This window comes from Ornithorhynchus anatinus, chromosome 11, assembly GCF_004115215.2.
Source record: "Ornithorhynchus anatinus isolate Pmale09 chromosome 11, mOrnAna1.pri.v4, whole genome shotgun sequence".
Classification (NCBI taxonomy): Eukaryota; Metazoa; Chordata; class Mammalia; order Monotremata; family Ornithorhynchidae; genus Ornithorhynchus; species Ornithorhynchus anatinus.
The window spans coordinates 53,939,709-53,963,834 of record NC_041738.1 but is presented as its reverse complement, the minus strand read 5'-3'; the positions used below and the strand labels follow the sequence as shown (position 1 = coordinate 53,963,834).

Below are 24,126 nucleotides of genomic sequence, written 5' to 3'. Positions count from 1 at the left end.
TCAGAGAGGAAGCTGATGCAGTGATCAAGGCGAGATGTAAGTACTTGGATCGACATAGTAGCAGTCTGGATGGAAAGGAACGGTGTTGTGAAGGTTGAACCAACAGGAGGTGGTGGCAGATTGAATTATGTGAGTCACGTGAGAAAGATGAATAATGCCAATGTTATGGGCTTGTACTCCGGGGTCGATAATGGTGTTGTCTACAGTGGTAGGGAAGTCGGGGAGGACAGGGTTTAGATGGGAAGGTGAGGAGTTCAGTTTTGGATATGTTAAGTTTGAGATGTCGCTGAGACACCCAAAACGTCATAAAGGCAGGCGGTAAATGCAAAACTGCAGAGGAGAAAAGTCAGGGCCGGAGAGGTAGATTTGGAAATCATCCACAAAGAGATCACAGTTGAAATCATGGGAGTGCATGAGTTCTCCAAGGTAGTGAGTGCAGCCGGAGAATAGATGGGGACCCAGAACTGAGCCTTGAGGGACCCCCATTGGTAGAGGATGGGAGGCAGAGGAGAAGCCTACGAAAGAGACTGAGAATGAGTGGCCTGAGAAATAGAAGGAGAACCGGGAGAGGACAGTGTTAGTGAAGCCAAGATGGGAGAATGTTTCCAGGAAAAGGAGGTGGTGTACGATGTAGAGGGCAGCGGAGGATTAGGATGGAGTAGAGGCTGTTGGATCTGGCAAGGAGGAGGTCATTGGTGACCTTAGGGCCTTTTCCATGGTGTGAAGGGGGCAGAAGTCAGAACGCAGCGAGGTGGAGGAGAGGAAATGCAGGCGGCAGCTGAGGCCAACTCGTTCAACGAGTTGGGAGAGGAATAGTAGGAAGGAGATGGGGTCAGAACTGGAGCAAACTGGAGGTCTAGGAGGGTTTTTTTTAGAATGGGGAGGCATGGGCATGGTTGAGAGCAGTGTGGTGGCAGCTGAAGGAAGGAGAGGAAGGGGGAGGGGAAGGGAGGAGCTCTTCAGCGCAGCAGGTAGAGGAGCGGGCAGAGGTTCAGGGCCACTGGGGGTAGGGCCAGCTGCCCCGTCCCCGATGTCAGGCGGTCGCCGTAGCGAGCCAGGAGCTGCAGAGCCACCCCGTTGGTCCAACCGAAGCCCACCTGAGGGGAGGGCAGAAGGAAATGGCGAGGTAGAGAGGAGACCCCATCCCTCCATCCTCTTTGCCCTTTGCCCTCTTCCCTCATCTCGCCCCTCACTCCTCCAGCCCGCCCCCCTTCTTTCCCTTCCCCATCCCCCTTCCTTCCCTCCTCCTCTTCCCCATCCCCCTTCTTTCCCTTAATTTCCCCATCCTCCTTCTTTTCCTCCATTTCCCCATCCCCCCTTTCCCTCCATTTCCCCAACCTCCCTTTCCTTCCCTCCATTTCCCCATCCTCCCTTTCCTTCCCTTCCCTCCCTTCCTCCCCCCTTCTTTCCCCCCGCTTCCTTCCCTCCCCCTCTTCTCCATCCCTTTCTTTCCCTCCATTCCCCCTTCTTCCCCTTTCCTTCCCCCTTCCCTCCCTCCGCCCCGACCCCCACTCACCTGCACATCGTATTCCCCTCCCCCCCCGGGCTCCCCGTCGCCGCTCACGTCGTACTGAGGGGCAGAAGGGAAGGCAGGAGCGGTTGGCCGGGCCACAACCGCCCACTGGGGCCCCTCGTCCCGTCCCCGGCTCTGGGCAGGGTGGGCACTGCCAGCCGGGCCGGGCAAGGCGGTGCCCCTGCAGTACTGCGCGGCGGCAGCGGAGGGCGCTGTCGGGCCCCGGGGGGCGCGCGGGGCGGGGGCGCGCGGGGCGGGGGCGCGCGGGGCGGGGGCGCGCGGGGCGGGGGCGCGCCCTTACCTTCTCGAACATATGCTTGTGGCGCTTGTAGGTGGCCAGGTTGGTCCTGATCCAGTTCTGGGCCAGCGTGAAGGCCACGTCCTGGGCCCGGTCTGACCCCGATTCAGCCAGACCTGAACCCACCCCCAAAACAGCTCTGAGCCCCTGGAGGAAGGGGGGTGGTCTCTGCCCCCCTCGCCGTCCCCCTTCTCCCTCCCTTACCGGTGATGACCAGCTCCTGCAGGGGGGCCCAGGCGTTGGGATAGTCCCACTGCTCCCCACTCCGCTTCAACGAGGTGGGGATCCCCTTCCCGAACTTCAGGATACCGCTGTCCTGGGGGTGGGAGGGGACGGGGGGGGGGGGCCCGGTCAGCCCTCCGAAGGAGGGGCCGGGCCGGAGAGGATCCAGCTTTCCCTAAACACACAGAACAATGGGTGTGGACCCAGACGACCCCCTCCCCAGCCTCCCAGGCCCCGCACCTGCAGGTATTTGACTGCTCTGTCCCCTTCCACCGGGCCTGGGGCGCAGCCGGCCCAGAGCGGAGCCAAGTTGGAGGGGAAGAAGGCCTGGTGCCGCTGCCTCTCGACCAGGTTGTAGTCGAACCAGGTGCCAGCCTGCGGATCCCACAGCACAGCGCTCAGGGCCGCCTGGCATTGGGCCCGCTCATCCTGATAGGCCTGGGCCTGCATCTCGTTCCCTAGCAGAGGGTCAAGGGCAGGCTGGCGTAAGAGCGGGCAACGCTAACTCCTGCTGGAGCAATAATATCAGCTCCACCGCTTCTCTGCTGTGGTGGCCTTGGGCAAGCCACCTCACTTCTCTATGCCACAATTACCTCATCTGTGAAATGGTAATGGAGACTGGGAGCCCCAATCTGATTACCTTGTATTTACCCAGTGCTAAGAACAGTGCTTGGCACATAGTCAACGCTTAACAAATACCAAAAAAAACCCAAGCCCCTTCTCCCGGGACCTGGGCGGAAGGGGCACTGCCGCCTTCTCTCTCAGCCCCTTACCCAACATGGTGTGGAATTTGGCCAGCAGGCCCATGGCCTGGCACAGGAAGGCGTTGAGATCCACAGGCACCACGTGGCTGGTCCTCGTGTCCCGAAGGGTGTGGGCCTCCCGGCTCGGGTCAAACCAGCGTGAGGAGAAGTCCCAGCCCGACTCGGCCCCGGCCTTCAGCTCCGACCACAGCTCCTCCCGATCCGCTGCCCGGGAACGGGAATGGGAGCGAGCCGGTCGGACACCTCCGGGGGTCAGGAGGAGGCCAAGGACCCCGGGAAGGAAGGAGGGAGGGAGGGCGGGACTGCTGGGAAGGAGGGAGAGAATAAGGGCAGGGATCCTGGGAAGGAGGACGGGACGGCGGGGACTCCGGGAAGGACGTAGGGGAGGGCGGACGGGGACTCATTCATTTATTCAATCGCATTTATTCAACGCTTACAGTGGGCAGAGCACTGTACTAAGCACTAGGGAGAGTACACTACAACAATACACAGACACATTCCCTGCCCACAGTGAGCTTACGGTTTAGAGGACTCTGGGAAGGAAGTTAGGGAGGGACAGAGGGAGGGCGGGGACTCAGGCCACAGACCTACGGGCTTCCCAGAGCTGGGCAGAGCGTGTTGGGGAACGTTACAACCTCCCCTGGGCCCAGCTCTCCCTGCCCCACTGCCGTTTACCTTGGCCCAGAGGCTCGGCCAGCTCCGCGTCTTTGCTGTACGACTCCGGCCTGTGGAAGGAAAGGGCCGGCTGGCTGCCCGGTGGAGGAGGGGAAACGTGGAGGGCTTCGGTGTCAGTGCCAAGCAGGGTGGGGAGCGGAGGAAGGGAGGGGCAGTGGCTCACCTGGGTCCCCCAAAGGGGACGTAATAGCGGAACATCCTGTAAGACCACGAGCCCAGGGGTACCGTCACGGTCGGTTCTGTCTCCAGAAGTCCAGTTCCTTCTCCAGGAGATGGATGTTGGCCCTGGGCAGAGAAGGGAAGGAAGGGAAGAGAGGTAGCAGGAGCCATCTTGTTCACCCCCAACATCTCCCAGTCCGGGCAGCACCTCCTCCATCTCACTGCCAATCTCTTGCCCACGTCCTGCCTCTGGCCTGTAACTCGCTCCCTCTTTTTATCCGACTGAGAATCACTCTCCCCACCTTCAAAGTCTTATTAAAAGTGTATCTCCTCCAGGAGCCTTCCCCAACTAAACCCTCACTTCCTCTTCAACCACTCCCTTCTGCATCACCCTTGCCCTGGATATGCTCACTTTATTCACCCCACCCTCAGCTCCACAGCACTTATGTCCATGATTTATTAATGTCTGTTTCCCCTTCTAGGCTCTAAACCCACTGGGGGTAGGAAATGGGGGTAGGAAATAACGTGTCTACCAAGGCTGTTGTATTGTTCTCTCCCAAGCTCTTAGTACAGTGCTCTGCACACAGTAAGTGCTCAATAAATGCAACATTGATTGAGAGGGCTGCACATTTAAAGGGGAGAGGGGGAAAAGGGTGGGGAGCCGTGTTCGCGGATCCTACCGTAGGAAGGCCATGTCCCGGGTGCGGGCGACGTAGCGGTCCATCATGAGCGCCAGGAGTGGGGGCTGACTCCGCTGCAGGTAGTACACGCGGCCTCCGTTGGGGACGTGACCGTAACTGCGTCAGAGAATGCGCTGTGATGTCACCCGCCCGACCCCCGACCCCCAAGGAGGGAGGCTGGAGGTGCTCGGTCGGTCCCAGCCTCACCCCCGCCCACCCTGTCGCCTCACTCTTTGACCAGGTCCAAGAAGTTTTGCAGCATGCCCTTGACCATGCCTGGCATCTCAGACAGGAGCAACCCCTGGATCACCCAGTACGAGTCCCTGAGAGATGAAAAAAATGAGGGGAGAGGAGGGGGGGTCCTGGGTCGGGTTGGGTCCCGACCCCTCCCAGGCCCCCCCATATCCACCTAACTTCTCTGAACCTCAGTTACCTCATCCGTAAAATGGGATTAACACTGTGAACCCCAAGTGGGACAACCTGATTACCTGGTATTCACCCCAGATCTTAGAACAGTGCTTGGCACTTAGTATGCACTTAACAAATATCATAATTATAATTATTATTATCCCCCCACATTCCCCCAAGCTCACCAGTAGTAAAACTCAGCAAAACGGCCTCCTGGCACGATGAATGGCTGCTTGGCGGGAAGGAGGGAATAACGCTCCGGCCGGACTTTCACTTCGTCCTTCATCTGGGGGAGGGGGAAAGGCAGCGGCCCCACCGCTCAGCAAGAGTGGGGGGCCGTGCCTGGTCTCCCCCTCACCTTCTCTTCCCTCTCCCCCACACCTTTCTCCCTAGTATCTTCCACAGCCCATGCAGGGACCTGGCCCAGGCCCTCAACTCAGGGTCAGAGATGTTCTGCAGCAGCGGGAGGCTGGAAGACAGAACCAACACAGGTCTGGTCCGATCAGCGTCGGCCCTAGACCATCCCCAGCGCCCCACACCTCCGCTCTCACCATTTCCAACACTTCCCGGTCAGCTTGATACCTGTCCTTCCAGTCTTCTGGCACCCAGGTTTCCAGCTCCTGCCTGGCAGGTTCGAAGTGTTTACTCAGAAATGCTCTCAGCTGGGCCTGGGTCAGGTTGGCTCCTTCCCTCTCCTCCAGCTGTTTAAAGTCTTGCAGCACTTCACCTGGGGCAGGAAGGTCAAGTCGTCCTTAGAGTCCCAGGGAAGAGGAAAAAGCTGCCCTCTTCATGAACATACCCCCGCTTGGGTCGGAAGACCCCTCCCCATCCCTGGTCCTGGTCTAGGAGCTGGTATATGTCAATGTGGCGGTTGTCCCGAGCCTCCTGGAAAGGTGAGGAGGGGGAGGGCGAGGTGCGGCCCCAGCTCCAGCCCGCCCCGGGCCCCCCTGCCCCCTTCACTCACTGGGCGCCTTGTTCAGTGGCATGTCCACAAACTCCTTGTCATCCGGGAAGAGTTTGGCCATCTGTACCTGCCGCAGGAGCGACCCGAAGCAGAATATCTCACTGTGGGGAGAGATGAGAATGGGGTCACCGCTGGGACCCCGCCCCTTGGGCCTCTGCAGAGCGGTGCCCAAAGGGTGGGGAGGGTCAGCACACCCCTCCATGCCCCCCATCCCGGCCCGTCTCCCACCCCGGGCCCAGTCTGGGTACCTGGGGCACGGAGGGGGCAGCGTTGCTCCGAGGCCTAGCCACGCGAGGAGGCCCAAGCCCAGCCACCAGCCCGAACTCCACATGGCTGCGACTGAGGGAGCCGGGCGGGGCCCAGTGGGGAAGAGAGAGAGAACCTGTACCCCCCCCCACAAACGGCCCTCTGACAAAGTCCAGGTGGTGACGCCCCAGGTTCCATACAGGTCACGTGACCTGAGCAAGGCAGGGCCTGGAGCCAAGTAAATCCCTTGGGCTTCGGATCGATCAATTAGTGCTCCCCCAGGGTGGAGGGTCAATGTCCCCCCGGAAATGGAGCCCATCCCCACCCCCCATCCCTCTCATCCAGAGTGCTGGACTCTGCCCTGGAGGAGACCAACGCCTCGCCCTGGAGAGGGCTTTCCGTCTGCCCTGGAGGAGACCCGCTCCTTGCTCTGGAGAGGGCTACTGAAGCGGGGGGGGGGGGGGGGTAGGAGGGTTTTGAAAAGGGGGAGAATTTTGCTCTGCCCCGTATGAACAGGGAGGTCGTTCCAGACCAGAGGGAGGATGTGGGCCAGGGGTCAGTGGCGAGATGGAGGTACAGAGAGTTGGTTGGCTTTGGAGAGGTGTGAAGGGGCAAACAGATCAAGTGCCTTAGTGTCGATGGTAAGGAACTTCTGTTTGATGTGGAGGAGGTTGGGCAACGAATGGAGGTTCTTGAGAAGAGGAGAGACAAGGATTGAACTGTTCTGTAGAAATGATCCAGGCAGTGGAGTGAAGGAAGGTCTGGAGTGAGGAGACAGGAGGCAGGGAGGTCAGCGAGGAGGCTGATGCGGTAGTCAAGGCGGGAGATAAATTGTTCAGAGGGCAGCGGGCCTGTAGGAGGCAGGGGGGAGGATCCTGTTCATTCATTCATTCATTCATTCATTCATGCCACTGTATTTAATGAGTGCTTACTATGTGTAGAGCACTATACTAAGCGCTTGGGAGAGTGAAATTTAACAATAAACACATTACCTGCCTGCAATGAGCTTTCAGTGTAGAGGAGACAGACACTAATATAAATAAATTAATTACAGATTATGGACGTAAGTGCTGTGGAGCTGGGAAGGGGGATGAGTTCATTCAATCGTATTTACTGAGTGCTTACTGTGTGCAGAGCACTGTACTAAGCGCTTGAATAAAGGGAGCAAGCCAGGGTGATGCAAAAGGGAGTGAGAGAAGAAAAGAGGGCTTCTGGCTCTCCCCACCCCCCGTGAATACCTCCTTCCAACCCTGATCAATCATATTTGAGTGCTTACTTTGTGCAGAGCACTGTACTAAGCGCTTAGGATCTGTTTACCCGAGGTATTGATATCCAAGCTGTGAATGTGGCGATAAACCTCGACTTTCCAAAGCTGGCTGAGATCTATCTCTGCTGGATGGGCAGATCAGGTGAGGGAAAGGCGGGAGAGGGGAGGTTGTTTGCTTGGCCGAGAGAAATTGCTACATTTTGTGATGTAACTGAGAGCGATTAGAGGTGACGGCGTAGTCATAGTAATCGCTTAATACAGTGCTCTGCACATGGTAAACACTCAATCAGTACCACTGATTGATACTAGTAGGGATGTTTAATAGTAGAAATAGTAGTTGACACATTTACTGGGTGAACAGTGTAAAGCACTACGTTGAGGGCTTGGTAGTTTTGGATTTTTGGGGTTTTTTTTTAAAGACCTGTTTTGGGTTCCAGTAAACACTAAACCAGCCTCTAGACTGTAAACTCCCTATAGACTGTATGCTCGTTGTGGACAACGAATGTGTCCCCTAATTCATTGCTGTATTGTACTTTCCCAAGTGCTTAGTACAGTGCTCTGCAAGGTAAGCACTCATTAAATACCATTGATTGATTACGCTCTCCTGCCCCTGGTTCCTCTGGGCTTTTGCTAGGGGTTAGCTCAGTTGGGGGGTGGGCATGGGGTGAGGGGAGGGGGGGAAGGGTCCTGCAGGGCAGATCCGGCCTCAGGGAGATCCGGGCCCTGCCTCATCCACCACCCTGGGTGCTCCGCTCTGGGTCACCGCCACTGGAGACTCTGGCCCCATTAGAGTTTGGACCTTGAGGCAGGGACGGCCTCGAAGGCCTATGGAATGGGGAAGGCACTGACCGCTTTGCTTCCCACCCGTTTCTCCCACTTCTCCCCAGCTGGGCAGGGGTATGCAAGCTGAGGGTGGAGGAGGAGGAGGATAGTCCCATTAGCAGGAGACTGGGGGTAAGGGTGGGAGGGGAATTACTCCCACCATCCACGACTCTGCTTAACTAGGGTCCAGGAACTGACCCTCCCCACCATACCCCGACTAGAAGGTCAAGGGTCACGTCCAGGGGCTGGCCGGAACTCCTCTGCCCTCTTTAAACTAAGGGGTCTCACCCCGTGACCGGGAAACTTAGATCAGGCCACTTTCCTCCGGGGTGGGGGGTGGTGAGTGCTAACTAAAGACTAGGTGTGGGGATCATTTGAAGATTTCTGTCGCGGTAGTTTTCTCCCTAGGCCCCTCAATCAATGGTATTTATTGAGTGCTTATTATGTGCAGAGCACCATACTAAGTGTTCAGTAATAGAATTAGCAGATACAATCCCTGCCCAGAATGAGTTTACAGTCTCTAGGGGACTTTCCACAGCCAGACTAAGCAGCGGCCCTCGACTTCCTCGTGAAACGACATAGGGCAAGGGATAAGGCAGAACGGGATGGGTCTGACAGCAAGACCCTGACCCACAGAAATCTTTACCTGGTGGAAGATTATGCGGTAGTCCAGGAAGAGGGAGAAGGGCCTCTCAGAGACAGGATCCCAGCAGGGCTGGAGGGCTGAATTTTGCTTCAAACCGTGTCTCGAAGAGCTCGTACAACCTTCATGGTCAAGACTGTGTTAGAATGTAGGCTGACCTAGAGGCAGGGCATGGTTTAGAAGAACTCTTCAGGTCCCTCCTCCCCCAAAAGGCTCCATCTTGGCCAATAGGCTGACACCGTGGCCATGGAGATGGCCCCAGGGCCAGCCAACACAAGATGAGAACTGATGAAGAAAAATAATTTCCTCCCCTCATCTCAGGCAGGGATTGGGGCTGAGTGCCCCAAAGCGGTAAATGAGTCTAGCGTTCCCTTTCTCATCACCTGAGGAAGGCAGGGATCCTGGGACCGAGTCTTAGGCCCAAACACCCGTCGTCCCTCTTGGGCGTTCAGGAGGCCCACTCACCACAGAAACACACATACACCAAGGCTGGAGTTCCAGTGGGCTTTTATTGAGTTAAAGCAACAAAAAAGTCAAGATTTTACCAACCAGCTCATCTGAATTTTTATCACATCCTCAGCAGAATCCCACAATTCTGCATGCCTGTACACATACACACTTCCCAACTGAAACGTGGCCCACTGGACTGCTTGCCAATTGACAGAAAGCCAATTCTTCCCTCCCCCAATGTTTCCAAATTTGAGTCCCCACTGTTCACTTTGCAGTGGAACTTAGTCCCTTGGGGCTAGGGACCTTGGATTTTAAATTCTCCCATTTGCAATGAACAAAAAAATAGTTTTTTTTCCTTTGAATCCAATTCCAGTTTGGTTTCGATAAAGGGAACAGTGACTTTGCGCTCCAGACACCCCTCCCCCACAATCACTGGTTAAAATACAGTAGAAACCTGTATCTTAATTCCCCATCCCTCCCCCCACCCTCCCCCGGTACCACCCGTAGAAGGATTTAAATACACTTCCGATGTATGCATCAGCTGGGGGGTGGCATAGATGGCAGAGGCAGGTCAGCCCAGCCTAGCCACCTCTGGCCCCCCGCTTCCCATGATTCCGATTTGGAAGGGAACGGGTTTGGGGAGGGATCGCTCCCGGGGTCCTGTACAAGCTGCAAAGGGCCTCTGGTTTAGGACCCCACAGGACTGAACTGCCCACTACTGTTCGCCAGAAGCTCCTCCTCTTTGCCAGAACTGGGGGCTCCTGGCGAGGTTCCACCCTTGCCAGAGCTGGACCCCTGTTGGGACAGGGCCGAAAGGCCAAGCGGGGCATTAAGGAAGGGAAACAGGTGAAGCAGGGACTTCACATTGAGGAACTCCCCGGCTTTGGATGACTCAGTGGCCAGGGGCAGTCCCTGATGAGGAACCAGCTTGGAAGTGTTTCTAAATCCTTCTCTTGAGTCCCCCCACCCCCTATTAAAAAAAAAAAGAAAAAAAAAAGAAATTAATGCCCAGAATGAGATGTTTTGACTCCGTGTTTTTCTGAGGGCTTTGTGGCTTCCCCTCACCACCACTTGATGGTCACGCACACAAAGCCAACACCAGGGAAAGATGCTCCAATCTCATTCCGCAAAAACATATGGACGACCAACCCACCCCCAAACCCTCAGGGCCAACCCACTTTGAGACACTGGGACCAAATTTGGTGAGACTTGTAGTCAAGTCTGAGCATTTCTCTTTCCTTCGTTTGCCCTTCCCTGCAAGGTCACTTCCAGGTCAATTGAGACAATTTCTGCAGGAGGCAGAAGGAAGGAGGCTGCTTTTTGACTTTTGGGGGGAACGGGAATAAAAAGGGAGGGGGAGTGGGCAGAGGTTGTTATGCCCAAAGGCTAGGTCCTGCCCCTCTCCCCCTGCCCCCCAACCACCATGCCGGTGCAGCCTCCCATCTGGACCGGACAGCAGCTTGGGTAACTAACTAGAGGTCTTGTTCCACGCACAGGATTTAGCGGAACCGTTGACACAGCCTCTTTTTTTTTTTTTTAAACAAAGCTGGATTTGAAGACTACCCTCCAGAAGGTTACACTTGTCACTGTGAGGGGATTAAAAACAAAAAAACCCAAATGGACCAGGCTTTTGCCTGGTCATGTAGAGCATCTTTCCTTTTGCTATTCCTATGAGAACTGGGGGGGGGGGGTAGTGGGAGAGGGAGAAAGACGGAGAAAGGGAGGGAGAATGGAAAGAGAGGGAAGAAAGATGGAGAAAGGAAGGGAGAAGAGAATGGAAAGAAGGGATTTTTTCTGAAAGAAGTAGAAAAGAGAAAGGAGACACACAAATGGAATTGGGGTGGGAGGGAGATGACAGAGAGACACAGAGGAACACAGAGAGACAGAGTGTCGAGCACCAGAACTGGACGCTGCCCACAGGGCTGGCAGCTGGGCAGGGTGCCCCACAGGGTCTAAGTGCCAATCCTCCGCGGAGGCTGAGCTCAGTAATACTTTCAGTTTAAAAAGTCTGTGCTTCAAGAGGGACCCTGCGCTTCGCTGGCACTGGGTCCCAGCCGAACGCTCAGTCCAAGGCGGGGGGCGGAGGGGTGCGGGAGGGACTGCCCTGCTCGCTTTGCTCACGCGCATGCTCTGGCGCAAGATACAAACTTGTATTTACACTTGGTTTTCTTTTTTTAAATCCCTGTCTTTGCTGAACTAAATATCCCCTCTTGCTTGCTAGAGGGAAGGAAAAAATCGAGAGCTGCTACAGTACAAGAGCAGGAGTTTTTGTGTTTGGTCAAAATTCGCCTGGAAATTCCCTCCCCCCACCCCAACCCACAGACAAGACAAATTAAAAAAAGAAAAAAACAAAAAACAACAACAAAAACCCAAATAGTAATCGCTCCCAGATGATAGGGGTCCATTGCATCCCGGGCTTGGGATGGTGTGGATTCATGTGGGTCTTTTAGCCCGGGCGACTGCTCTTTGAATAATCTGTACTGTGCCGGGCAGCTCTGCCTTCAGCTGGTGAGGGGCCCTGTGGAGCGGGGAGCGGTGTTTGTCTGGGAGGACCCCCTCTTTGCTTCTGATCCATTGGGGAGCTCGGGGAGGGCATGACCCAGCCACTAGCTCGGCTCCCGAATCATTTTGCTTTGAACTGAGAAAAGGTGGGGGCAAACAAAAAAAAAAATACAAAACAAAACAAAAAAAAAACCAGAAATACCCCCCCACAAAAATCCCCAAGTTCTCCCCACCGCCAAAGAAAAAAAAAAAAACCCACCAAAAAAAAAAAAAAAAGGCCAAAACCCACAACCCTTCCCTTCCCCAAGGATGGTGCCTTTATCTGGGGAGCCTCACTGGGAAGAGAATGCAGCATAGGTTTAGAACATTCAAGGATAACCAAATCAAAGAAAAAAAAAAGAATATTCAACCAATTGCTTTTTGGACGGCTGGGATTTGGAGGCACCTCCCTACCGACCCTGGTTTGTCGGGCTAAAAGGAGAATTAAAAACGGGGGCGGGGAAGAGAAAAAGAAGAAAAAAACAAAAAAACAATTACTGGTTTGGATTCAACTCACTCCTTGTGCCTGGAGATCAGGCCAAACGTCAAGCATGTTGGGAGGGGCACAATTTAGAGCAACACTACGCAACCGAAAAGCCAGAGCCGGCCCCGTTTGAAGCGCCAGAGCGGGCAACTCGGGGCGAGAGCGTCCAAGATGGTGAGCGGCTTTTCTGCTGCCTCCGGGTCAGAACGGGCCTCAGCAGGGCCCCCGCTCCGACAGTCTACGAGGATCAAGGTGGTGTTGGGCAGCGGGTGGGCGGCGACCCGCTGGCTCCACAACCGTCACGTGATGCCAACGGGTGTATCCTAGGCTTCAGAGATCCGCGTCCGAGCCCTAAAGCTTCCGCGCGGCCACAACGCCGCCCGTGCGGATCACCCACGTTGCCGAGTGGTCCTCGGCCCACCTCCCCCGCCTCCCCTCTCTCAGTCTGTAGTTTCTGGAGGTTTGGTGGTTGTTGTTCTCCCAGGTGGGGGAGAGCTGGGTTGGGGGTGAGGGGAGCGTGTGGAGCGGGGCGGAGGGGGGCGGAAGGGGAAATCAGAGATCATCTCAAAAAACAAAACAAATACGAAACAAAAAATGAGTAAGGGGAGTTTCTGAAGCTTTCTCGCCCTCACCGGCAGGTCCTCCGCAGCTCCCGGGTAAGACGGCATGGTGGCAGCAAAAGCTGGAGCCAACTACCCCTTCCCCGCCCCGCGCCCCAGGATTCTCCCAGAGGCCGGCGCTCTAAGTTCCAGGGCAACGCGCTTTTCAGAGTTTAGTGTTGCGGAAAAATGAGCCCCTCTCATCTTTAGCTGCTCCCATAATCAGTCTAATCCCCTTAAACCCAGCAACCTTCATAAGAAAAAAAAGTTATATATGAACCCGGAAAAAAAAAAAAGAATCCTATTTACAAAGTCTATACAAGTATACACATCCGCTTTTCTATGGGACACGCTTTGCCAGAGAAGAAAGAGGGTCATGGCTCTGACGTACCTCCACACCAAGTGCCGTGACTGCTAATGGAGGCTTATGGAAACCAGTCTTTAGTGTTCCGTGCTCGAGCACGGTGGGTCCGGCACAGTGGCTCCTGCAATGAGAAAACCGCTCATCCCTTCGCCGCCTTCTACTCAGCCCAGATGGTTTTTTTTTTTCCGTTGGGGAATTTTTTTTTTTCTTTTAAATACATGTATTTACAGCGTGGGTCAACTGCAGGTGCATCTCAACTCCTCCAATTTCAAAACCAAAACAGAGTGTTAGACGTTACGGCTAAGGTTGCCTCCCAGGCCTACGCTTGAGCGTTCGGGTAGGCTGGGGGACGGGTGGGGGACGGGCGGTGGGGGGGAGATGCGGGTCAGAGGAAGGGAACTTTGACCTGAAACAAAAATGAAAACGAAATCAAAATACCAAAAAAACAAACCAAAGTAAAACTGCAGTTGTCGGGTCCTTGGGCTGGGTCTGACGGATGATTTTTCTGAATGGTCTCATAGCATAAGGCACTTCGCACAAATAAGTAACAAAGCTTTTTAGGCTTCAAAACGGATGGGTAACCAAGGAGAAGTTGAAATGCACTCAGAAGTCGGCTGTTGCGAGAATGTTGAAATCGTAGACAAGCTTGTGTGTTCGTCAAGATTCTTCTCTTTTCAGGGTCTCTCCCCTCCTCCTCCTCCTTCCTTTGCCCCCAGAAGAAAATTTTTTTTTTTTTAAAACCAGCAGTTAGTGCAACTAATGTTCAGTCAGCACACAGTGCAAACAAGTGGAAAAAACAAAAAGGTATATTCCTTCTTTTTCAGCTTTTCGCTCCTCTCCGCCAGATTAAAAAAAGAAAAACAAAAGTCTGAGCTCGTTTTAAGTCTTCATAGTTCCAAAATGAAAAACCCACCAAGAGAAGAGCATTCCCAAAGAAACGATGTGTCGCGGATCCGGATCAGAGGGTTTCAGCTTCGGAAGTTGTAATCAAAGCCTGGGGAGAGGGGAGAAGCGGAAATGAGCAGTTTGGAGAGCAGGAGCTGAACGGCGCCACATGGGCCGGCGCTGGCCCCGACGACCCTTTCCCCCAGTTTCTGCCCTGTCCCCTGGGGTCCACCAGACAGTCAGAGAAGGGGAGGAAGTTCCCCCGATGGCCCAGCGGGACATAGATCAATGGGACAGGAGCCCCTGGGACTTCTCACAAAAGCCATCGGCAGCTTTGCTCTGGGGGGATCGTCCCTCCGGGATGAGTGTGAGGCTGTCTCTGAGCCTGCTCCTTCCCCGAGCTCTTAGCACGTGGCACTGTCCTCGGCGGGCGCTCGATGGACACCGTTTCTCCGGCTACTCCTCGGTAAGGTTTATTATGGCAGTAGGCGCTTGCTATGGGCCACCCGCTGGGGAGGGCAAGGCTGAGGAGTTACCACGTAATCAGTCAGACGCAGCCCCCATCCCACCCGGGGCTCACGGTCTAAGAGACGGGAACGGCTGGGAGTAGATGAGGAAACTGGGACACAGTGTGGTTAAGTGACTTGTCCCCGCTACTTTCCACTAGGCCAGCTGCCTTTTGATGCTTGCCGCTTTGAGGGCGACCGAGCAGACGAGCAGCTTTCTGCGGCGTTTCTGTGGATCAACTTTGCCACTTGAATGCCCCAGGAAGGATGAGGTCTCTCAAAGTTCGCCGCCTGGGGCGGGAGGAAGGTCAAAGTGAGAATGCGGTGACTTAGCCGCCAAAGGCTCCCGGTGATTCTAACCGGTGATCTCCCCACAATCTTCCCCTCTTCCTTCTCGGGAGGTCCTCAATTCTCTTTAGGCCTTGCAAAGATGACCCCCGTTTCTGCTGGCCGGCAGCAAGTGCCCCAGGGACCTGAGGAAGGGCAGGAAATGAGGGGCCAGACAGCGCTAGGAAGCGAGGGGGAAATCATTCAGCCCAGTTTGATAATGCACAAGGCAGCAGCACCAGCCTTTCAGAGAGTGAAGGTGGGGATGCTGCCCAGATGTGCTGGAGGTGAAGTGAAAGAGGGAGGCAGAGAGGAGAAAGTTGGCTCCCTCCCAGGACTGCATCTTTCTTTCCGGTTTCACAACACCTGCTCTTGCATTCTGCTAAGGCAGGGCACAACCAAGCTACATGGTGGAGCAGAATTCACCGATCCCCGATAAGATCGGCCCCGGCTCGGGAGATGTCAGAAGAGCCAGCTTTTTGCTCTCTCATTTATTCTTGGTGGGACTCTCTCCTCGCAGGGCCGCTCGGAAAATGGAAAGGGGGGGGGGGGGGAGGCAGCAGTCCGGGACGCACGTGCTAGTTACGGTTTCTCGTCTTCTACAGGTTCGCTGTGGTATTCTGCCACATACAGGCTCTTGTCGATGTTGCTCGGGATAGGTTTAATCTCGGTTCCCAGCTGCTCCTCAATACTTTTCAGGTTGAATCGATCGTCGTAGGTGATCAAGTTGATGGCCAGCCCCAGGTGGCCAAAGCGACCTGCACCCGGAGAAAGAAGGGTGAGTGAAGAACAAGGAAGAGAGAGCACCCAAGCTGAAACGTGCAGCGGGGGCCTGTGCGCGAGTTCCTAGGTGGTTTCGGTTCTGCACGGGGCCGAGCTTCTGTAACCGCCTCTCACCTCCTCAGAAGTTTCGAGTCTCACCTCCCGGAGCAGGGCTCGGTCTTACCTCACTCTGAGGGGCAGGGTGGGCCCCCCCAATTCATTCCCAGGGCCAAGAGGGGCTTCTACTTACAGCTGCCCAGCGTGCTGTTGGCTCAGCCTGAGCCAAGGCCTCCTCACCTGCTAAACTATTCGGGGTTCCCGAGGTGCAGAGGGGTGGGAGCTGCATCCAACAGCAGCAGGGTGGCTCAGGGCCTTTTTCAGCAAAATGGTTCAATTCAATCCAATCGGTGGTATTTATTGAGCGCTTACTGCGTGCAAAGCACTTTACTAAGCGCTTGGGAAAGTATGATACAACAAGAGAATTAGCAGACACATTTGCTGTCCACAAGCATGCAAGTCTACAGGGAGGGTGGTTTAGTGTTGACTGGAACCCAAAGCAGGTGTCAAAAAAAAAAAAGTCCTAAAACTTAACCATGCCCTCAATATAGTACTTTACACCCAGTAATCATCTGCTACTAAGCATCCCTACTATTGCTATCAGTCAGTGGCACAGATTGTTTACCACGTGCACATCACTGTACTAAGTGCTTACTACCACCACACCACCTCCCCTAATTCGCTCTCAGCTAAGATCATGAAATGTAACAACTTCCCCTCTCCCTCCCTTCCCTCACCTGATCTGCCAATCCGATGGAGATAGGTCTCTGCCAGCTTTGGAAAGTCGAAGTTTATCACCACATTCACAGCTTGGATATCAATACCTCGGGTAAACAGATCTGAAAAACACACCCACCCAGTCAGTTTCGCTTCAGAACCGGGGCCCGGCATTACACACCCAACATACTCCCCCTCAGCCTCTTCTCATTCATTCCCAAGGGCTGGATTAAACGTTGGAGCCCAGGCCGCCTTCTGACACTGCCGGCCAGGGCCGCAAGTCCGGGGATCGATGAACTGTGGTTGTCTGTTGAGGATGTGCTGAGACAGGCCCCCGGGGCAGTTCTCCTACACGGCTTTACTCAGAACTGATCCTCCAGCATGACCCGAGGGCCCCTCTTTGAGGGCCAGTATATTCCAACGGAGTTTCCAACAGACCTATGAGCAGTACTGGGCTCCCCACAATTAAACTCTCAGAACTCAAATCCAAGGTGACTGTGACCTTGGGAGAGTCACTTCAGTTCTCTGGGCCTCAGTTCCTTCATCTGTAAAATGGAGTTGAGACTGCCAGCCCCATATGGGACAGGGACTGTGTCCAACCCAATTTGCTTGTACCCACCCCAGCACTTAGTACAGTGCTTGGCACGCAATAAGCACTTAACAAATACCATTATTATTAAGGTGGCAGGTCAAAGAAAGCCATTTTATTTTTTTCCAACCCAATTTAAGAGGTCTGCAAAGGGAGGTCAAATTCTAGAAGACTGGAGTCAATCTGCCAGACATCCATCAAGTTGGATGTCTACCCCCCCAAACCAACGGCTTGTTCTAAGATAGAGAAAGAATCTACTTCCATTTTATTCTTCAGAAAACGAAAGCAAGGCATGGATATTACTCACCAACTTGATTTAAATTCACCAGCTCAGCCACCCTGGAGAAGGACCTATGCCTTCCCACAACTCAGGGGCTAGATTTTCCTCAACCCAGGCTATCAGAAGCACCCAAGTAAAACCCCAAACCCTCACCTGGCCTTCAATTCTCTGTGCCATTCCATCTTCCCATCTGACCCACCAGGTTAACAGCACCTGAGGAGGCTGGCTTGGACTGTGTGTGGGGGGGGGAGGTCCCCAAACTTTCTTCCCATATAGGACAACTGGGACGCTGCAGGCCGATAATCTTTCTCAGAAAAAGCCACGTCCTGAAGCTTCCCAAACAGAGACATACCACCAAGCTATCGGCTAGATGCTCAGTGAATTTGGGCAGAAGTGGATCTCATGTTTCTAATTCGGGCCTGAATTCCAGGCTTTAGTGTGGCCCCTTCTCTAGTTCAGAGACGGGGTGGGGGGGCAGGGACAGGAAATGCAAAGTTCAGCAAGGGAGGAAAAGGAGAAAGAGGAAGGAGCAGAACACTCACCAGTGCAAACAAGATTGCGGCATAAGCCATTTCGGAAATCATGGAACACACGATTCCGATGTTCCTGGGGACACAAACGCAGACAGTGGGTTAAAATTCACCAGAGGTCCGGACCCCCATCGGCCGCACCTCATGTACAAATGTTCCTCCTGATCCAGGCCGGGAGATCTCAGCAAAAGCCGCTTCGAGTCAGCCGGGGGCCCCCAGCTTCAAACCTCAGAAGTCTTGATCAAATGCATTTTCTTCAGAGGTGAGGAAAAACAAGCTTTCTTTTCCATTTGGACCACTTGACTAGTCCCCTCTAGAATGTAAGCTCCTTGTGGGCAGGGAATATGGCTGTCATATTGTTGCACTGTACTCTCCCAAGCACTTAGTACAGTGCTCTGTACAGAGTAGGTGCTCAAATAAGACTGACTAGATAAACGTCCACGAAAATGCTCTTTCCAGAGGCACTGCTACTTACAGTCCAGCTGCGCGTTTTGGGAGTCTGTGCTATCCCCTTGTAGGAATAAGGATCCCAATTTTTTAAATTTGGTATTTGTTAAGCACTTGCTAAGTGCCAGGCACTGTACTAAGCACTGGGTAGACACAAGCTACTCAAGTTGGACACAGTCCATATCCCACATGGGACACACAGTCTTAATCCCCATTTTAGAAATGAGGTAACTGAGGCACAAAGAAGTTATGTGACTTTCTCAAGGTCACATGGTAGACAAGTGGCAGAGCTAGAATTAGAATTCAGATGTTCTCTGCACCTCATTTGGGAAGAAGTCACATGCCTTTTACCTTTCCAATTTGAAAAGCATAACTTCCTTCTCAGTACATTTCTAATGCCTTCAGAGCCCAGAGACAAAATTGTCAGAGGACCAGTTTTGGCTCCAAGGGGATTTCCCACCCCGTGCTGAACGAGGAAAAAATGAGCCTTCTAAGATTTACGTGTTTCCTTCTGGGGAAGACAGTCTTACTACCCAACGCCGAGCTCCTTGCGTGCTCACAGATGGTGCACCGTTATTGGGCCACAATATGCCAACTGCCGATTAGGTTCATTTTCAGACACATCTCACAGTTTCTACATCAACCGCTTCCCCCAGAATGTCGCACCGCTAGAACCACGGGTGTCTGGACTCCTGTTTGGTTTTCAGAGATTGTGAGTCCCTCGAGGGGCAGGGCCCCTGTCTAATTTCCTCCAGTGTAGTCTTTCCCAGCGCTTAGCCCAGTGTTCTGCACACAGTAAGCGCTTAATTTGTACTAGTTCTACCCCTCTGAAAGTTAGAGGAGTTGAGATGGAGGAGAGGTAGGCCCTGCAGGAAGGTGGAAGGGGGAGAAAGGAGGTGGATACTTTCAAAACCACGAATGCACTAGTCTCACCTGTCCTCCAGATTGTAAGCTCCCTGTGGGCAGGGAATGTGTCTATTATACTGTACTCTTCGAAGTGCTTAGGACAGGGCTCTGCATACAGTATGCACTCAATAAATACAACTGACTGGCTGGCAGAACACAAGGAAGCAAAAGTCTGCGGTGGTAACAGGGCATCTTTCGAGGGCCACATCAGAAATACCAGCCACGGCTTGTGAAGGAGATGACCGGGCCCGCCATTTACTATACCACACTCACCTGCCTCATTTTAGCGTGGATATAGAAGCAGGAATAGCCCAGTTGGGAAATCTTCTTGGCTAGCAGTTCAACCCGCTGAGAGGAGTTGCAGAAAATGATCGACTGGTTTATCTGGAGCTAAACAGAAGACAGGGGCACTGACCAAGGGGGAAAAACCCACTCCCAAATCCTTCAGAGTCAGTTGCCCAGACCACGGCCCCGTCTTAACTATCCAGAGGGCCGCCTCCCTACCGGGTGCGTGATTGGGTTCCCGCTTTAGAACCAGTAGAAAAGCATTTAAGAGAAAAACCCACCCTTCCCTTTTCAGGAATGACTCTCTGCACCCTTAAGAGGAAGCCAAGATGGCAGTGATGGGTGTGGAGTCAGATCAACTGACCGGAGAGGCGAGTGCCACTCATTCAGTGAATAACACTGTACCAAATTAATAGCTGAGACCGTCCCTCTCCCACAAGCCTAGGCAACCCTAGGAGGCATGACACACTAAACGAGGCTGGGTAGTACACACCCATGACACAAGTTAATAAGAACTAGGGTACCTGTTAAGCATTTACTATGTGCCAAGCACTGCGCTAAGCGCTGGGATAGATACAAGATCTTTGGGTTGGACAGAGTCCCTGCCCCGTACAGGGCTCACAGTCTAAGTAGGAGGGAGTAGGATTTAATCCCCATTGACCAGATGCAGAAAACTCAACCCTGAGAATTGATTTGCCCAAGGTCACACAGAGCAGGCAGAGTCACAATTGGAACCTAGGACTTCTGACTCCTAGGTTCGGGCTCTGGCCACTAGGCCGTTCCACTTTCCCCACTGCCTGGGGGGTTGCGGAAGGGAGGCTGGAGGGCCTCTCAGCTGGAGGGCCCTGCTCCTTACCCTGGAGAAGAGGGTGTTGAGGCAGTGTACTTTCTGGCGCTCGGTTACGTAGGCGTAGTACTGGGTTACTCCCTTCAGAGTCAGCTCCTCCATCAGGTTAATTTCATAGGGTTTCTGCAAATGGGAATTCTGCAAACGAAGAATGACCCCCCACAAAACCCAGATCACACATGTTCTCATCGCCCGTCAAAAACCCTGCTCCCCAGCTAACCAACAGCAAGAAATAGTGTGACAAGAAGGCCACAGAGGGCTTGGCTACAATTGACGGAGAAGAGTAATGTATGAGCACAAGTCAGAAGTCACCTGGACCTACAGACTCAGTTGCAGAGGTGAACTGTGCCCCTCGCTAGCACTGGGTCAATTTAATTACCACCATAATTAATAACTGTGGTACGTGCCAAGTGCCAGGGTAGACACAGGCTGGTCGGGTCAGACACAGTTCCTGTCTGCTATTGGGCTTCCCGGCTAAGGGGGAGGGAGGGCAGTTAATTCCCATTCACAGGTGAGGTGACAGCCACAAAGAAGGTAAGGGACTTGTCCAGGATCACCCAGCAGGTAAGCGGCAGAGCCAGAATGAGAACCCAAGTCCCGACTCCCAGCTCTTTCCTTTTGGCCCCTGCTGCTTCTCTGATTTGCATACAGGACTGTGCCCGATCAACTTGGAGCAAAACCCCGAACGTGGCAAAACCCAAAGCAGGGCCAGTGGCAGATCCACTTTAATCACGTGGACAGGATGGTAAGGCTTCCGGGAACACCAGTTTGTACTCACCATGAATTTCTGTACACTAAGAGGGAAAGTGGCTGAGTAGAGCAAAATCTGCCTGTTCTTAGGTAGCGTGAGGATAATGTCCTCCATTATCTGTACAAAATCCTGAGACAGCAACTTATCTGCCTGAAACACAGGAAGGGAAAATGAGAAATCAGGCAAGCGCATTCTAGGCCCTTTGGTCGACATGAAGTTGGAGGGAGGTGGCATCATCCCAACTAGTCCCGGAACGCCCTGGGCTTGTTCTCTGTCCCACAGTCAGCCCTGACCACACCGGACCGGTTCGACTTGCTCCGCGTTCTCCAGAGCAAGGAGTGATGTTTGCTAAGCAATTGGTGGCTCCCGGAGGGGGAACACTCAGGCAAAAAAATGGAGTGGAGTAGCGGGGTGCTTCATGGCACCAATGCAAAATCCCCCATGTTTTTCTCGAGGTGTTTTGTAGAGGGGAGAAATGGGACCCACCCCTACCCAAAACCATCAAGGAGGAACTCCTCAAAAACCCTCCATCCACCAAGATGGGCCACCACTTGTCCGCTCTTCAACTCTGAATGTGGCATCATCAAATGAGCCGCGAGGCAGGGGGAATGGATATAGCCCAGGTTGTCATTTACACCTGTCACCTTAAATACAAGCCAAACAGGAATATTTACCCTTCTTCAACCTGGCCCTTTAAGCCCAGGGTAACTCACTCAGCAAAGAGAATTCATGCCCCAAACCTGTCCCAGAGGTGCGGGGGGAGGAAATCTTGGAGACTGAAATTCTGGCATCTCTTGCCCTTGGAGGGTAGAGACCACTCGCTCTGCAAGGAAGCCAATCTGGTCTGCCCGGACCGAGCAGGTTAGTAGCCAGTGGCCACCCCCCCTCACTGTTCCCATCGCCGTCAATGCAACCACCACCGTCCCAAAATCAGATGTTACCTCATCCAATACTATCATCTGGACATGATCGACCTTCGCTACTCCTTTCTTGATGAGATCCAGAATTCTCCCAGGGGTAGCGATCACCACGTGCACTGCACAAGAGGGAGAAAAAAGCCAAGTCCCTCAGGAGCACTGCGCCTCAGGAAGTCACACTGGAGATCTGCGGCCGGGACAGGCCTTGCAGCATTTAACAAGGACAGAGTATGGAGAGGGAACCAGTGTGCTATTTCTTTTGTATTGTACTCTCCAAAGTGCTTAGTACAGTGCTCTGCACATACTAAGTGCTCGATACATACCATTGATTGACATGGGGAGAGACCCCTCCCAAGCTTTTCACCCACCCCCCTTCGCTCTTTTTCCCCGAAATGGGAGGGGAAGCAAAGGGCCCCACAGCTGCGCGCCCCCTCCTCCCCGCCCGCCAGGGGGTCCAGGCCCTTGCGGAGCTTCCTACCTGTGTCGTCGAGCCTCATTATATCATCGCGCAGGTTGGTTCCTCCCGTCGTTGCCATCACTTTGGCCCCTCCCATGTGTTTGCTGACCTGGATGCAGATTTGACTGACCTGCAGGGCTAGTTCTCGAGTGGGAACGATCACCATTGCTGCCGAGTGGAAGAGGGGGGAAGGCCAGCATCAGAAAGCAAGTACCAAAAAAAAAAAAAGGGGGGGAGGGGGGATGGAAGGCAGAAAAAAAGAGTACATCACTTTTCAGGCTGCATTTTATCTTTTCAACTTCACCGCCTCAAAGGCGTTACCAGCTGCCCCGGTTCAACAAAAGGCTAAAACGGTGCTAGGCTTAATGAGTTGGACCAGTCCTCAGATTTGGAGTGAATGTTCTTTATGCTAACGGCAGCCCAGCCGTCTGAATAAAGGTTGCAAAAACCCTGATGATCGAGCGTAGCTTTCCTCAAAACCGGCGGTGTATTAAAGAGGTGGGGACTCGTCATCACACGGGGTCTGGGGGACTTCCCTTCAGCCCCATCCTCCACGGGCTCCCTCTGAGCGGTACTACAAAGCCAGGGGCCTGTTTGGTACTTATCGCCGTGGGGCCTCCGTGTTCAAAGAGGCCCATCGGATCAGAACAGAGAGAAGGTCAGGTTCTGCTCCGGGGGAGGCTGGGAAAAACCCACCAATCGGGAGATTTCCCGGTTTCCTGAGCTACCGCTAACGGACACCGAGGTGGAATCGCTCGATCGGTCTTCCCACCCCTATAGCTGTTGGTATTTGTTAAGCGCTTACTATGTGCCGAGCAGGGCCACAGAATGAAGGGGCATCTTCGGACATATCGAACCCCGCCCCCAGCCAGGGACCTCCTTCAACGGACCTCTCCAAGAGGGACCCTGGGGTCACACGGCTGCATGGGGGTCATGGGGGCCGGAGGGGACCGTCGCTGGATCCCAAGTAGAAGAGGACGGCCCCTCCTGCACCCCAAGGGTGCTCCGAGCCCCGAGCGGCCATTTCACGGCTTTAGATGAGCAAGACGGTTAACTGTGTCTCAACAGCCTAAACCATTTTCCTCATCAGGGTATTAAACGGAGGCAACCAGCACTTTTCCGCCTCCCTGGCACCAGTCATTTCTCCACCTGGGCCCGGCTGGCAGGTGGATTTCCCGAGCAGGGGAGAGGTGAAAGCCTAAAATGGAATCAGTACCGAGCTCCCGAGCGAATTTCTAGAAGCGCCAATCCACCCACACGGCAAAGAGGTGATTTTGTCGAGCTGACCGAAGGAGAAGCTGTGAGTCACCCGCCCCCGGCGCCTACCATCTTTTCACACTGCCCGGTGGTCCCGCAAAAAACCGTGACCACTCGGACCCTCTTCTTCGACTCACCTTGTATATTGTCCTTCTTCAGGTCTAGCCGTTCAAGTAAGGGGATGAGGTAGGCACCACTCTTGCCGGTCCCGTTTTTAGCTCTTGCCAAGATATCCCTACCAGATAAAGCAATGGGAATGCTCTCCTCCTGCAAAAAGACCACAAGATGATGTAAAATGGCTTCCGCACGTGGGACATCACTTTTGTTTTTTAATGGTGTTTGGTAAGTATTTACTATGTGCCAGGCACTGTAGATAAAAGCTACTCAAGTTGGACACAGTCCACATCTCATGTGGGACACGCAGTCTTAATCCCCATTTTACAGATGAGGTAACCGAGGTACAGAGAAGCTAAATGACTTGCCCAAGGTCTCGCTGTCCAAAGTGGC

The 24,126-nt window shown here is 53.8% G+C and overlaps 2 protein-coding genes across 4 annotated transcripts in view; both read right to left on the bottom strand.

Moving 5' to 3' along the window:
* Positions 1-400: 400 nt before the first annotated feature.
* On the bottom strand, positions 401-12,804 carry TREH (trehalase). Its single transcript, XM_039913636.1, is given in 17 exon segments — positions 401-1,097; positions 1,517-1,570; positions 1,815-1,927; positions 2,016-2,127; positions 2,274-2,491; positions 2,807-3,001; positions 3,473-3,522; positions 3,636-3,708; positions 3,711-3,757; positions 4,312-4,428; positions 4,542-4,634; positions 4,905-5,005; positions 5,101-5,188; positions 5,302-5,446; positions 5,684-5,784; positions 12,071-12,084; positions 12,769-12,804. Coding segments are annotated over 17 exon segments (1,695 nt in total). The 3' UTR covers positions 401-959.
* DDX6 (DEAD-box helicase 6) overlaps positions 11,326-24,126 on the bottom strand; it is a 27,485-nt gene continuing 14,684 nt past the window's right edge. For all 3 annotated transcript variants that reach the window (XM_029074874.2, XM_039913404.1, XM_039913405.1), the window contains exons 5-14: positions 23,757-23,886; positions 22,384-22,530; positions 21,930-22,024; positions 21,016-21,138; positions 20,247-20,375; positions 19,379-19,495; positions 17,765-17,828; positions 16,374-16,475; positions 15,393-15,575; positions 11,326-14,093 (exon numbers count right to left, since the gene is read on the bottom strand). In XM_029074874.2, coding sequence (XP_028930707.1) covers positions 15,400-15,575; positions 16,374-16,475; positions 17,765-17,828; positions 19,379-19,495; positions 20,247-20,375; positions 21,016-21,138; positions 21,930-22,024; positions 22,384-22,530; positions 23,757-23,886 — 1,083 coding nt within the window. In that variant the 3' untranslated portion in view covers positions 11,326-14,093; positions 15,393-15,399. The remainder of the gene's footprint in view (positions 14,094-15,392; positions 15,576-16,373; positions 16,476-17,764; positions 17,829-19,378; positions 19,496-20,246; positions 20,376-21,015; positions 21,139-21,929; positions 22,025-22,383; positions 22,531-23,756; positions 23,887-24,126) is intronic.